At 40.1% G+C, this 13,351-nt stretch overlaps 1 protein-coding gene across 2 annotated transcripts; it reads right to left on the bottom strand.

Moving 5' to 3' along the window:
• Positions 1-3,656: 3,656 nt before the first annotated feature.
• Positions 3,657-9,210, bottom strand: IDNK (IDNK gluconokinase). Of its 2 annotated transcripts, XM_030468034.1 has the most exons (5): positions 9,019-9,141; positions 8,834-8,864; positions 8,348-8,434; positions 6,826-6,869; positions 3,657-4,861 (listed from the first exon to the last, which is right to left on the bottom strand). In XM_030468034.1, exons 1-5 carry the CDS (start codon positions 9,057-9,059, stop codon positions 4,504-4,506), a joined length of 561 nt encoding a protein of 186 aa, XP_030323894.1. In that variant the 5' UTR covers positions 9,060-9,141; the 3' UTR covers positions 3,657-4,503. The 2 variants fall into 2 exon arrangements, with proteins under 2 accessions (XP_030323894.1, XP_030323895.1); XM_030468035.1 differs by lacking the exon at positions 8,834-8,864 and having other exon boundaries at positions 9,019-9,210.
• Between the last annotated feature and the right edge of the window lie 4,141 nt (positions 9,211-13,351).

Genomic DNA, 13,351 nt, shown 5'->3' on the forward strand with positions numbered 1-13,351 from the left:
TAATCAGTTTGATGAAGCAAAATGATAATGTGATACAAAGGAAGAAGTTGAGCACACTTGAGCATACAGTCAAATTTTTAACTTTTGGCAAAGCCATGTATGCAGTTTTGTTGTGTATTCTTATCACAGAAGAGAAATTTCACTTACTGTCCAGTAATCCTTTTTCTTTGTGGTTAAGTAAATTAATCAAATACTACTGATGCATGGTACTTAGAAAAATTCAAGAAAACCTCCTGACTGGTGGCCTCTGCCTATGGATCAGGATCTCAGTGATGCAGTGGCATGTACTGTTAAATAAACAGGAGTTAATTAAAATAGAATTTATCAGCAATTAATTCAATATAATCAAAACCTTTAAAAATACCCTCAGATGGGGTACAAAATTACTTTTATTTCCTAGCCAATGACAGACCCATATCATACCTACGGAGACTTTTATGGGTGGGTAGCTTTCATTGCACTTAGTACAAGCCTGTACAAATACTAACAGTGACTAACAGACACTACCTTTGAAAAGTTATTTCCACAGTGCCTATTTATTAGAATCTTCATAGCAGCTAATTTGACTTGGAATTCATAGTGTGCCTTACTGGGACCTTACTTAAAGAAGTTTAGACCCCTTACCATTCAGAAGGCAGGTCTCTAGAGAATACAGTCCATAGCATCCAAAAAGGCTGCAGTCAAATGAAAAGGGATGGGTGAGGGGAGGAAGGGAATAAATTTTACCAAGCCTTAACCAAGACACTAAAACAATGAACCTAACTGGTGTGAACACTTCTTGAGAGAACATTCAGTTCAGATATGTAAATGTTTGAGTTGCATGTTAGAAACTAGGAGATTCTGTATTTCAAGTAAAATCTTACTGAAGTTCAACAAGGGATGAAGATTGACCTAAATTCTGCAATGAACCACTGAGTTATTTTCCTTTTTTAACTACAATCAATATTTATCAGCAACTCCTGTCAGCTGGTACAACAATTACTAACTTTCTTGTAAAACACTGTGGTGTAAACACTATGCTATCTTTTGCATAGGAGGAATTCTAATTTTGTCAGAAAACACAGTAAGTGGAACAAGATTTATAGGTAAGGTAGACATTCTATTTTTTCTAAAGCAGTAAAAGGGAAATCATAATTGTTGGCTTAATATAGCACACTACAGTGTGCCTGTATGTGTCCTCGGCACCTACTCTCCCCACCCCTCCCTGGTTGCCCTGCTTTTTTGTCCCACCTAAAAATTCTTTATCCAGAAGTACCATGTGCCTCTTTCAGCAGCCATCCTTCAGTTAACTCTGAGCATTTTGGTAATTTGTATTTGAAATCTGCTTCTGTTTTGTACCAGAAAAATGGGATTTGTGCTTCAAGCTTGTCTTTTTATTTTCCTACTTTCTTCTTTTTTCCTACAGTAGACCAAATGATCTGATAGTATTGTCTACAAACTACTGCTAGAGAAAGTAACTGCTGCAAAAAGAAAAAAACAAAACAAAACCTGAAATGTCACGGTAGTGTGAACTGATGGATTTTAGAGTTTTAAAATGTGTACTTTCAAGTCAAGCACAGAACTACTGCAAATATGATAGCAAGATGACTAGTTTTGTAAAGGATGTGGTCTAACTCGCTTCTTGGATTTATGTTTGTGAAGTTGAGATAGGTAGCACTGTGTGGCAAAAGTTTTAAGATACAGTAAATTGTGACAGTAAGGTAAGTACACAAGCCTGGTTCTGTGTTGTGGAAAACAACAAACAGCAGATGGAGCTAATGGAAAGTTTCTCACAGGTCCTGCAAGCTTTGTTTTCTAAATAAATAGCAAGCAGAGTTCAGAGGGAAGGCATCTATAAGAAGTGTTCCTGAAGATTTCACCCATACTTTCCAGTCAAAGTAACAACTTCCTAGTTTCTGCTTATTTGTTGAGGAAAGGGTCAGTTTCTGCCATTTTTTCCCCAGCTATATCTCTTTCCCCTCTGAGGGGGAGCAGAGGCAAATTATCTCCTCTTCTAAGACTGATAGAAATTCAGATGCTTTGCCTTACCATCACATCAGCATTCTGGGGAAAAAAAAAAAAAAAAAAGTGCTGTATATTTAACATATTGCTCTGTTCTACTTACAGCCCTTTTTTGGAAATGAGGTTCTCATGAGCACTAGGCTGCAAAAAATTATTAGCTTTAGGTGCTGATAATTTCTAGTTGTGAAGGTTAGAATAGTGCAGGTACAGAACAGACAAATGGAAGGGTAAATGGGAATTAAAATCTTCAAGCACAGATAATTAGAACATTACGAGAGTTCAGTACTGTAGTCTCTTGTGGAAACAGCACCTATCACTCAAGATTAATGGCATATTAGTTTAAATGGTCAGTTTCTTGTCCTGTCAGCATTATTTGAACTGTGGAAATAACTTTGTTTTGCCTGAAGTAAAAGCAGAATGGCATATACATTAAAAGGTAAAGGGAAGGCAATATTCCTGTCATTGCAACAAAGAAGGAGAAATCTCTGAGGTAATCTGGACTGCTGGTTAAATAAGAACATACCATTTTGTTCAGAAAAGACTTCCAAAATCCAGTGTCAGGTCTTGAGTACAGTTTTCTGTTAGTGCCAGCTACTCTGTGAATGTACCATAAATGCTGACAAGCAGATCTGAAAACTGAAGTCCCACCTTTTCAGGACTCTCACTTGAAAATACCCAATAGTTTGTTTTTTTTTTTTAATTTGAAGGTCTGATCATTTGTTTGTGACAGGATGCAGCTGCTTTCCCATCACTGTACACTGTCCTGCTCAAGTTTTACTGTATCTGAAAGAAGTGTACATAAATCTGCATTTAGTAGTGGATAGGAAGAGATGTTTGTAAAGTGTATTGGCAAAATGCGAAGCCTACAACAACAGCAGGGGTACCACAAGAGGGTGTCATTTCCTTGATTTTCACAGATACTGAACTTCGACAGTTCTGAGTCACTTGGTCTGCAGAGGTGATTAGTCTCTAAAATTCGAAGGTGCTAAGATTATCAGCCAGACATTATCAGTCTTTCTCTGTCACTTTGCCTCTGATCAAAATAAACAGGCTCTGAACTGAGAGCAAATGTTTTTTCCAATGCCACTGTACTATACAGCAGCAGGCTGCAACTGCCTGGTGTTCTCCCTCCAGGTTATGGACAGGTTATGGACAAAAGACCACTTCTGGGTTGGTGGCTTAATGGCTAAAATTCTAAATCTTTATCTACAAATGCCCTCTTTCAGTAAGATAATGCCTATTTATTGCAACTGAGCTAAGAACAGCAGTTTGCCCAGTAAACCACAAAGACTCATGAGAACAAAACCACACCTTTTCCAGCTAATATCTAGGTAAATATTATACCAAAGATGCTTTAAAACATGAGTTTTGCCTCTAAGAGTTAATCCCTTATCTGAGAAATAAAAAACTTCTATGACTTCTATAAATTATCCATGTGCAATGAATGGGGCACAGAGATGGATGTTCAGATGTGATGGATCTTTCTTAGAGAAGCTGTCTACAGTTTTCATTAAGCTAAAAAGGCACCTCTTTTATAACAAGGTATACAGAACTTTTCAAAAAACACTTGGTGATAAAAAAGAACTTTAACATTACGTTCTGTGAGTTAGGTAACTGATTGGAGATTTGGAATTTTCTGATCACAAAAAAGAGAATATGTGAAAAAAATTTATTAGAAGTAATGTGATTTTTCAGCTTTCAAACTTGAACACCTATCCATAAGCACACCTATACTATATGAACACCAATCCATAGGCATATATTGGACTGGCCATCGGCTGAGGTGGAATACCTGGAAACGGAAGTAGCTGAGATCACTGACTGACTCTCTGCTGCACTTCATCAGTGGGTGCAGTTTGTACAGTAAAGATGCTGCTTCAGAACCAGTATGATGCCACTTAATACATCATGTCTAAAGCTTTCCATGCAGTTATATTCTGTGTATCACCTCACTGCCACTATCTTTTTTCTCACATTTTTCAAGGCATAATAAGTGTTGACAAAAGCTCTCGGGAAGTCATTAGGAGCCTGGTGAGATCAGCAAGGACACAAATGCTACGATTTGCTGAAAAATTGGCAGTGAGATAGTGGTAGTGGCAGACAATGTCACTGTCTTCTTGCCTCTTGCACTTCTAGAAAACTAAATATATTGTTTCTAGTAAAACTAAAATACTCCATCACTTTGTAGCAGATTTGCCCATCTCCGCGTTTGACAGAGTAAAGATCAAAAGGAAGAAGTTAAATTAAATTACTGTCTGACCTTTAGCAGGATTTGAAAAAGCAGACTTTTCCTAAAATGGGAGTTTTAACTTCACTCATGGTGAAGTGTTTAAGAAGTTGACAGTTTTTGGAAAGTGATCTTGTATGTCTTTTACAAAGCCGTGATAAAAATACCAACAGTAGTAAACCAGTCTGTAATGCTGCAATCTGTTTAAGTATTGGGAAAAGTAAGTTGTTTTTATTTAATAATCAATTTAATAATTAAAATGCTGTTTCATACTCTTAAGGGAGTTTCTCCCCCTGAAAAATAGCATGCTCAATCTCCAGCACTATTTCAGGAAGAGATTTTTCTAGACTGACAGTAATAAAGTTTTCTGGTGCACTAGGGGGCTCCAGGGTATCAAACTGAGACTTGAGAAGCTGAGGTGGCATAAAGTGTCCTCTCCTTTTCGACAGGCGGGCAGCAATGATGTCATTAGGCCCATCCAAATGAACAAAGAGGATCTTCAGTGCTGTGTTTCCTTCTTGTTGCTCTGGCTGGTTGCTCTCAATGGCAGATGCACCACTAGCTAATATATGCCTATACATCTTCTTAAGCGCAGAACAGGCCAGAACTGTATCTTGTCTAGAAGAGTCTTCTCTATCAAAAATTTGAAAATAAAAATAAAAAAAGAACAAAACACAAAACATCCACATTAACAAAACAGATTTTAGTTCAACATATCATAGGGAACAAGCCCTGGATCCTTGCAGAGGACAGCCTTGAAATAGGGAGATTTTTTTCATAACTTTTACAGGATTTTGAAGCCAAATTTCCATTGCAGGTAGAGATCTGTTTTGAAAGTGAGGACAGGCTGTCCAACCTCCTGGTAAAATTTCAGTCCTGAACACCTTCTTTATTAGCCACTGTTCCTTCTTAAATTAAAATCAATTCTAGCACAAGGAAGTGTCATGATAATTTCTTCTACTGCATACCACGGCAGCAACTGAATCTCTATACCAGCTCTCAGCCATTATCTGTAAAATTACTATACAAATCTGTCTCAAAAGTAAGTGTCTGCTGAAGAGCACACAGGTATGTTCTTAAATACATAGGTATATTTCCAACACCTGTTTCCACTGTCTCAGTTTTAACTGCAATCTTAAATGTGGATGTGGTGTTTCATGTAACCATACTCGTTTGTTATGCACTGGCTATCTGCCCATTTCAAATTATATAAGGGGTTGAATGTAAGTAAATTGGTGCCTTGAACGTGGATTTTTTTTTTTTTTTAATGGCAAGGTTTCTTAAAATAAAGCAAGCATTAAACAGTGGGTGTGTCTGTTCCACTGAAAAGCAAATCCAAAATTAGCTGTCTCTATGAAGAGTGACTAAAGTGTCTGCCTAAGAAAAGGCATTCTGTAATCAAAATTGGGTATAAATAAACCTATTGAAAAATCATGCTATGGTCATCAGATTTTCATTTACAGGGAAGTTAAAAGTTTTAATGCCTACTATTACCACCTAGGTAAGACAATGCCAACCTCAGCTACTTAAAAGTACCAGTAATTAAACATGGGCATTAGGGAATTTTATTCTTCATTCTGCAGTTTCTGGAGCTGGGCAGGTCCTTGGGCTACCAGGTAGTATAAAGCAATGTATCCAGCATAACAATCCAGGTGAATTTCACAGTGAATTAGCCTGTGCTCCAGGTAATACAAGCTCACCCAATGTGCACAAGGAACTAACAGCTGCTGCTTAAAGCCAGAGTAAACAGTCTCTGCTCTCCCAGCCTTTCCTGGAAGATGCTTGGCCCTTTGCTAGATGCTCTCTACCTTGCAAGACAAGCACATTTCTGGTTCATGTTCAACTTGGTGTTCACCCAGGCACCTTCAGAACCTTTTCTGCAAAGATGCTTTCCAGCTGTGTGCCTCTCAGTGTCTGTATTAGTGCCTGGGGTTCTTCCTCCCCATGGGAAGACTTAGTACTTCTTAAACTTCATGAGGTTCCTGTCAGTCCATTTCTACAGCCAAGGCCAAGGTCCCTCTGGATCAGCCACTCCTCCCAGTTTGGTGTCTATTGCATACTGAGGGTACACTCTGCCCCATCATCTGGATCATTAATGAAGATGTTAAACATGACAGGACCCAGTATTGAACCCTGGGATACACTGCTAGTTACTTGCATCCAATGAGACTTCCTCTGCAGCCTCTGCACCTGGCTGTTTGTCCAGTTTTAAATCCACCTCACTATCTGCTCATCCAGCTTTTACTTCCATCAGCTACGCCATCAGGATCCTTTGCCAGATGGTGTCAAGCAAACTTGACATTATATCTTCCTCAAACAATATTTTACAACATTTTATCCTACCGTCATTATTGGTGTATTTTGTGGTTATATCCTTTTTAAGTTAAATTATGTCAGATGTATTACTGAACTGGATCCTTGAAATTATTTTTACACAGACAGTAGAAAAACAGTTATCATAGGCAATGATTTTCCCAACACTGTTATTTGAGGATTTTTATCTTACTACATTCATTTCTGCTTTGGAATGCAATGGGGAAAATATGTTTGGTACATTTTTTGTCTTTAGCTCAAACTCTTAAAAGATGTTCTCTTACCTCCTTAGTATATCATGCAATGCACAAAGCCAGGGAATCCTATCCTAGAAGGAAAATGAGTTAGTATGAAATTATTTATGAAACTGATTTTAAACAACTGTTTCTAACATCTAAAGCATTTGACTAGAGATAACAATTAGCATTATACTGTGAGTTCAATTTTGATATTTTCTCCCTTATGTAGATTTGCTACCACTGCCTGAAGGCTAATGAGATGTGCTAAACATATTATTAATAATAAATTGTTTAATGGAACAGTACTTCTTCTATTACAGATCCGTAAAAGTATCTGATGGAAGTTAAAAGGTATTTATGTGTAGCATCAACTCTCTTGCCTCTGTTATACTGTTCAAATGTACAGCCTGTACCCAAGATTTTGAATCAAAGCTGATGTTTTCAGGAACAGGCAGATCTTAATTTAGTTGTCTGCAATAACTTAATTATATCATTTTTATGTCAGTAGCAATTGCAAATCAATATAATCACAGCAACAATTTTGCAACACCTTTGCTCAGCAGTCAAAAGCAATGTGAGTAATTGATCAGGTTCTCATTATAATCTTGTTTTAAATTTTAAGCTATCACAAACTTTCTCATACCTATTGAGTACTGAACAATTGCGCCCATTTCATCTTTCAAAGCTGTTACTGCTAGGTGAGCAGAACAAATGGTAACACAAATAAATAATACAAATTTTTTACTGTTACTGTAATTACAGAGTAGCCTCCAACTAGCATTCGAGAAAGCCCTCACAATTTTCCATATGGTCTTTCAACAGGGAAGCTTGCCCACACCAGTGGGTTAGCAATTCAGTAGTGCAGTGCTGCTTTAGATGACATCCCGGCTCATTTGAACTTTGAACCACTAGCGAAAGAACAAAGTTCTTAACAAGAATCTAGATTTTTTTTTTTTCAGTGTATAGAGAACGCTTTGAAGAACTCACTAGTTTACCTTCTAGATATTTTCCTGAGTTCAAGAGGTATCATAACTTTTTTTAAAATTTACTCAACTATCCAAAAAGTGTACTGTAAAACAACACTTACTATCACTCTTTAGGCTGAGCAACAGGTTGAAGGGACGGAAGTACATGGTAAGTAGGTGTGTATAAAACAGAAGGCTATGGAGTAATCACTGCAGTAAGTGAACGTGATGATATCTCTTCTTCAGTAGAGACATTTGCTTGTCTTCATGAGTTTAACTCAGAGAAGCAATATGTAATCTAAAGCTTCAACTCTGAATACTGATGTAGAGCTTTCTGACAAATTCTGAATTAGCACCAAACCACTTGTGAGCTACCAAGTACACTGACAAACTGTTTTCTAATGCAGAATCTTTCTTGTAACACTAGAAATCTCCCCCTCTTACCAGCTGCAGACCTATGAATGCAGACTATGTTGACAGTCACCTTAGTCTACACAAAGCACTATCAGTCTACACAAAGCACTATCAACTTTAACACGTTTTGCCAGGGGCTACAAACAAAATGTGTTGATGACTGCTCTTCTAGGGTTTACACAAGGTACCTCATCATTCAGTGGTATTCCTTCTGCCATCTTCTTTCTATTCTCTGGAGGATGATAGTCATCTCCATCATAGAATTTCCATCCCAGCTAAGAAAAAAGAAAAGTAAAATTATGGATCGCTCGGTCACACTAGGTGAGTCAATAAGCTAATACCAGAACGTATGAAGAAGACACCAGAGAAATTACAGGCCTTTTACACCACATTATGAATCACCTTTTATGTCAAGATGATTAGCAAAAATTACAAAGTCAGCTTAGCAGCAGCAACAGCTGACGCATCAGAACGCTGAGGTAAAGTCCGCGTAGGCTGCCCCGGGCCGCTACCAACCGCCCCAGCCCAGCCCAGCCCGGGGAGAGCAGGACGCCCCGCCGGGCCGCGGCGGTGACACCGCCTGCGCACACCCGCGGCATCCCGGAGCGGGGCAGGGGGCTTCCCGCGGCAGCGGCAGCGCCGGCCGAGGCAGACCCGCCCGCAGGCGGCCTTACCTTCTCTGCCAGCCGCGAACCGACCGTGGTCCTGCAGGGAAGCACAAAGAGCCGGTTATAACCTCCCGGGCAAGGGGCCAACACCCCCTCACGGACAGGCTCCGCCAAGACGGATCCCCCCGGCCTGGGGCAGCAGCCGCAGTGCCGGCCCCCGGTCCTGCTCCGCCCCCCCGCCCGCCACCTACTTCCCCGAGCCGCTCACGCCCATCACCACCACCAGCACCATGGCGAGCGCGTCGGCCCGCCCCGCCGCTCCGCTCCTCTGTCCTCCTCTGTCCTTCTTTCCTTCTCTTACGCCACGGACCTGCCCGGCCCCCTTCACGGCGAGGCAGGCCTGAGCGGGCCGGGCCGCCGGCTCCGGGCGCAGAGCGGCGGCGGGGAGGGCCGGGCCGGGGCGGGGGTGGACGCACGGGAGGCGGCCCTTCTGGTTCCGGCAGCCTCGCCCCGCTGAGTTCTGCGGGATGCTCGTTGTACTGAAGTTCCCATATCTTCCACCTGACTCTCCCTGCCCGCCCGCGTCCTGCCGGCTCGGGCGTGTGTCTCCCGGTGGTCCCCAGCACCCTGCTCACTGCTCGGGTGTCGGTAACATCCGGACCCAACCGAAACAAAAAAATTCCGAAAAATTCCAGCCATGCGTGTTAAAGGTCTGTTTTAACGCCTGCTGGACGCTCTTTACCCTTTGCGCACGAGGGCCCGGCTTTAAAACGTATTTAACCCATTAGCCATGAGGTGGCTCAGACTGGTTTAGTATTTTTTAAGGCTTACTTAGCTCACAGTCGTAGGCTGTGGAAGTGCTCTTAAGACACCAAGCATTCTTGCCTCTCAGCGCGTAGGTATTTCGGATCTAGCAGTGTTTTCGCTCCTGCAGGATGAGGTGCGGTGAGGCTACCGAGAAGCGCCGTGGACTTGCCCGGCGTGGTCGTGGGGGACAGCACTGAGGGTGCTTGTGGGAGCTGTTCCACCCACGGGATGCGAGGGACCACGGCCCGAGACCTGCTCTCGGGTCCGGCAGGAAAAGGACTGCTCCTGGTGGTGGGTGTTTATTTTGCAGTCTCACTAAGAAAATTGGTGGCTGTTGCCGCCTGTCTTCTGTTTGTTTTCAGCTGTCTCTCTTAAAATGTATCTTTATGGGATCACTTCGTATCACTTATGCTGCCTAGCATGGTAGTAGCTGACCAAAGGCTCTGGTGATGGACTCTTTATGGGAAAGGTTTCAGTCTAAATAGAGAATACGGGTAAATAGGGGTGACAACACAATATCACAATATGCAAGTGGAGCAATAATGGTGTTTGTTTGTTTTGGAGTTTTTTGTTGGGTTTTGGTGGTTTTTTTTGGTTGGTTGGTTGGTTTTGTCTGGTCTGTGTGTGGTTTTTTTTTGTTTTTCGTTTTTATTTGGGTTGGGTTTTGCTGGTTTTTTTTGTCTGGTTTGGTTTGGGTTGGGTTTGTTTTATTTTTTTTTAGGCACACCTCATGGGTATAGGATGTCCTAGATCTGCAGCTCCAACTCCTGAATGATAGTTGCTACATGCTTAGCAAGTTATGTACTGTTGTAGACACTGTGTTTCTCTCACACAAACCATGTATGCTCTACATGAGTGGCAAAATTGCTTTGCCCTTGCAGGGTGGCTATGACGGAGGCTTTCGGACTTCTGCAGACTGGTCTGAATTAGCACTGCAGCTAAACACCCAAGTGTCTGGAAATTCCAACCCAAGGTCTATGTATTACTACACACAATTTACAGGTGGAAACATAGGAAATGGTCAGCTGAGCTCAACCATCTCATAATGCTACCAGAGGGAAGGATTAGCAGGTACCTAGAGTAAATGGCCTGATGTTTGGAAGGGAAGAAGTTTCCTGCAAAAACGTCAACACCAGTTGGACTTCAAGGATGACTATATAATTTATTATAAATGTTCCTCTGTAGCCATGGCAACCAGCTGCAAATGCCTTAGAGGCCACAGCTACCACTGTGGAGTAGGGCGTAGTAAGTATGTTCCTAAGGTTACAGCTACGAAGTTTTTCCAGAATAGGCAGCAGGGATAATTCTGAACACATTGACTTAATGTCACTTGTACACTCATGGCTATTTGATATAATGGATTTATCTGTGGTTAAAGAAAAAATTATCTTAAAATCACAGCTTTTTAACATCTTCACAAGTACGTTGTCACGCAGACAACAAAATGTTATACCTTGCTTATTTATCCATGGCTTCATGCTGCTGCTTGAGGAATTGTGGTCTGAAAGTTTAAAAAAGATCTCAAATGAACGTATTATTAATCTTACTGATCTATCCAGTTAGCTTTAATTCTTTCTTTCTACAATTTATCTTCCAATTTCTCTCCAAATAGAGGGATAGGTCTAAAACAGTTTATATTTTTCTTCAATTAAAAATATTTTAATGGGCACAGCCATAACAAAAGACATGTATGGATATATGAAAAGTTGATTTTATGAGAAAACATTTTCCTGTTTTGATTATATATATTGGATTTCCTCCTTTTTAATTTCCTGTAAGGAAAGCCTGTCTAGGTGATTGCAAAATATCTTATTCATTACTCTGTACAGAAAATAAACCAAACAAACAAGCACAAAATTTTATTTGGAAAAGAGATCTGATAGTGTTGGTGATTGCTAGTGAAATAAATTAAACTTGTTTCTTCTTTCCAAATTTTTTTAGCTTCTCCTTTGAAGGATAAGTATCAGGTAAGCATGTTATATCGCTAGTTTCTCAAATAGAAGACCTTCTCCAAAATGAAGAAGATAGATTCAAATCTAGTTTCTGAAAGTGAAAGGGGTAATGTGACCTTCTGTGAATGGAGCCTTGGAAAAAATTATCCAAAAGTACATTGTTTCCCAGTCTGCATGCAATTTTATTTTCTTTTCAGAAAGCTATTCTTTAAATAACTTTAGGAATGATAGATGGGCTTGCATATTTGTTTTTATTGTTATCTGTCCCTTATAATTTAATTGAGGTTGGAGCTGCCTCTATTTCACATACTTATTAAGAGTTTCTTTAAAAAGACCTTCCAAATTACTAGGCTGCTACTAGGCTCAGTCCTCAAATTACTAACAGACCACAGTGACTCCTCTAAGGTGGCCAGTGACCGAATAGAAATTATGTTGTAATAGCAGTATGATTGTGCTAAAGTAATTGGATTTTCCTCCATCTTTTCAATTTCCTGGCTGACTAATCTTAAAGCAGGGGGAAATGTTTCATTCTGATGAGAGTTCTTGGGACCTTCACATGAACAAAACCCCAGAATACCTGCAATTGCTTTGACCCTGGAAGTTTCATCTGAATTGCTATCCCTTGTCCCAGAATTAAAACCTTAATTGCTGTGTCACATGAGTACTTGAGATTTTGTTAACATCAAGAGCAAATGACTGCCTCGCCTACAGTGCACACCCAATCACTTTTGTAGCCAGGTTGTCACAGTTTTATTCCGCTTGAATCCTACAAAGTACAGAAAACTTCTGTTTCTCTATTTGACAGCCTTTTTTCGTAGTGCATAACCTGGCATTTTATAAAAAGCTCCATGCCAGCCTGGTGTGATGTATTTTATATTGATACACTGATGCACTGATGCATTTGCAGGAAGTCTTGCCAGGACTTCTCTTTTACTCAAGCCAGGGCCAAAAACTGTGAGCATCCATTGAGAGCTCTACAGGCAGTAGTGTGTGTGCTCAGCAGATGCTCCATCAGGGAGGGGCAAAGGAGAGGGAGAAATCTAATCAAATCGTACAAACACAGGCGTCTGTAGTCACTGTGAAGAAGGCAATTATTTTCAGATTTCCTGTTGGTGTAGTTCATTTGATTGTTACAAATATAATTCATGTTAGGAGTCAGCTGGAGAAATGATTGGATAAAAGTCAGCCAAAATGTTAACTGAATATGATCACTTTGTGTGCACTTCAGTATCCACTCAATATGTGTTTAATTAAGTTTTAGATCCAAAAAGATACATAGGCCCCTTTGATTTGAGTTGAATAGGGATTTGCCTTCCAGTCTGTCCTAGTCACAGACAAAATGAATACTTTTGGCGCTTACTATTTCTTTAATAACGTGAAGGAGCACCATATTAATCTTTTTCATTTAATGATATATGTACATCTTATGGAATTTATTCTGATGCTGTCATTTCACTGAAGACCATTTGCCATGACTGGCACATGTGTCTTCTCTCTAGCTTTTAAAATTTTTGCCATTTCCAATGTTGGCAGAATATATAACTTGATTCTGGAGCTCTGATGTTGTTATATAGACAGAAATTTGGTTTCATTATTTTGGGAATACATTCACAGAGCTGAAAGAGGAGACAATGTAAATGTCTTCTGATGTTTTATTTATTATATTTAAAAACAGGATACATGAAACTAGAATGGTGAAAGATGAAGAGTCAAGAATTGAAATGCAAAAAAAAAACCCAAAAACCCTCAAAAATACCTACCGTAAAACCCATCATGTCCTTCTATACCCAGAAGAATTTCCCAGAGACTGTATTTTCAAATACTT

This window comes from Calypte anna, chromosome Z, assembly GCF_003957555.1.
Source record: "Calypte anna isolate BGI_N300 chromosome Z, bCalAnn1_v1.p, whole genome shotgun sequence".
In the NCBI taxonomy this organism is placed as follows: domain Eukaryota; kingdom Metazoa; phylum Chordata; class Aves; order Apodiformes; family Trochilidae; genus Calypte; species Calypte anna.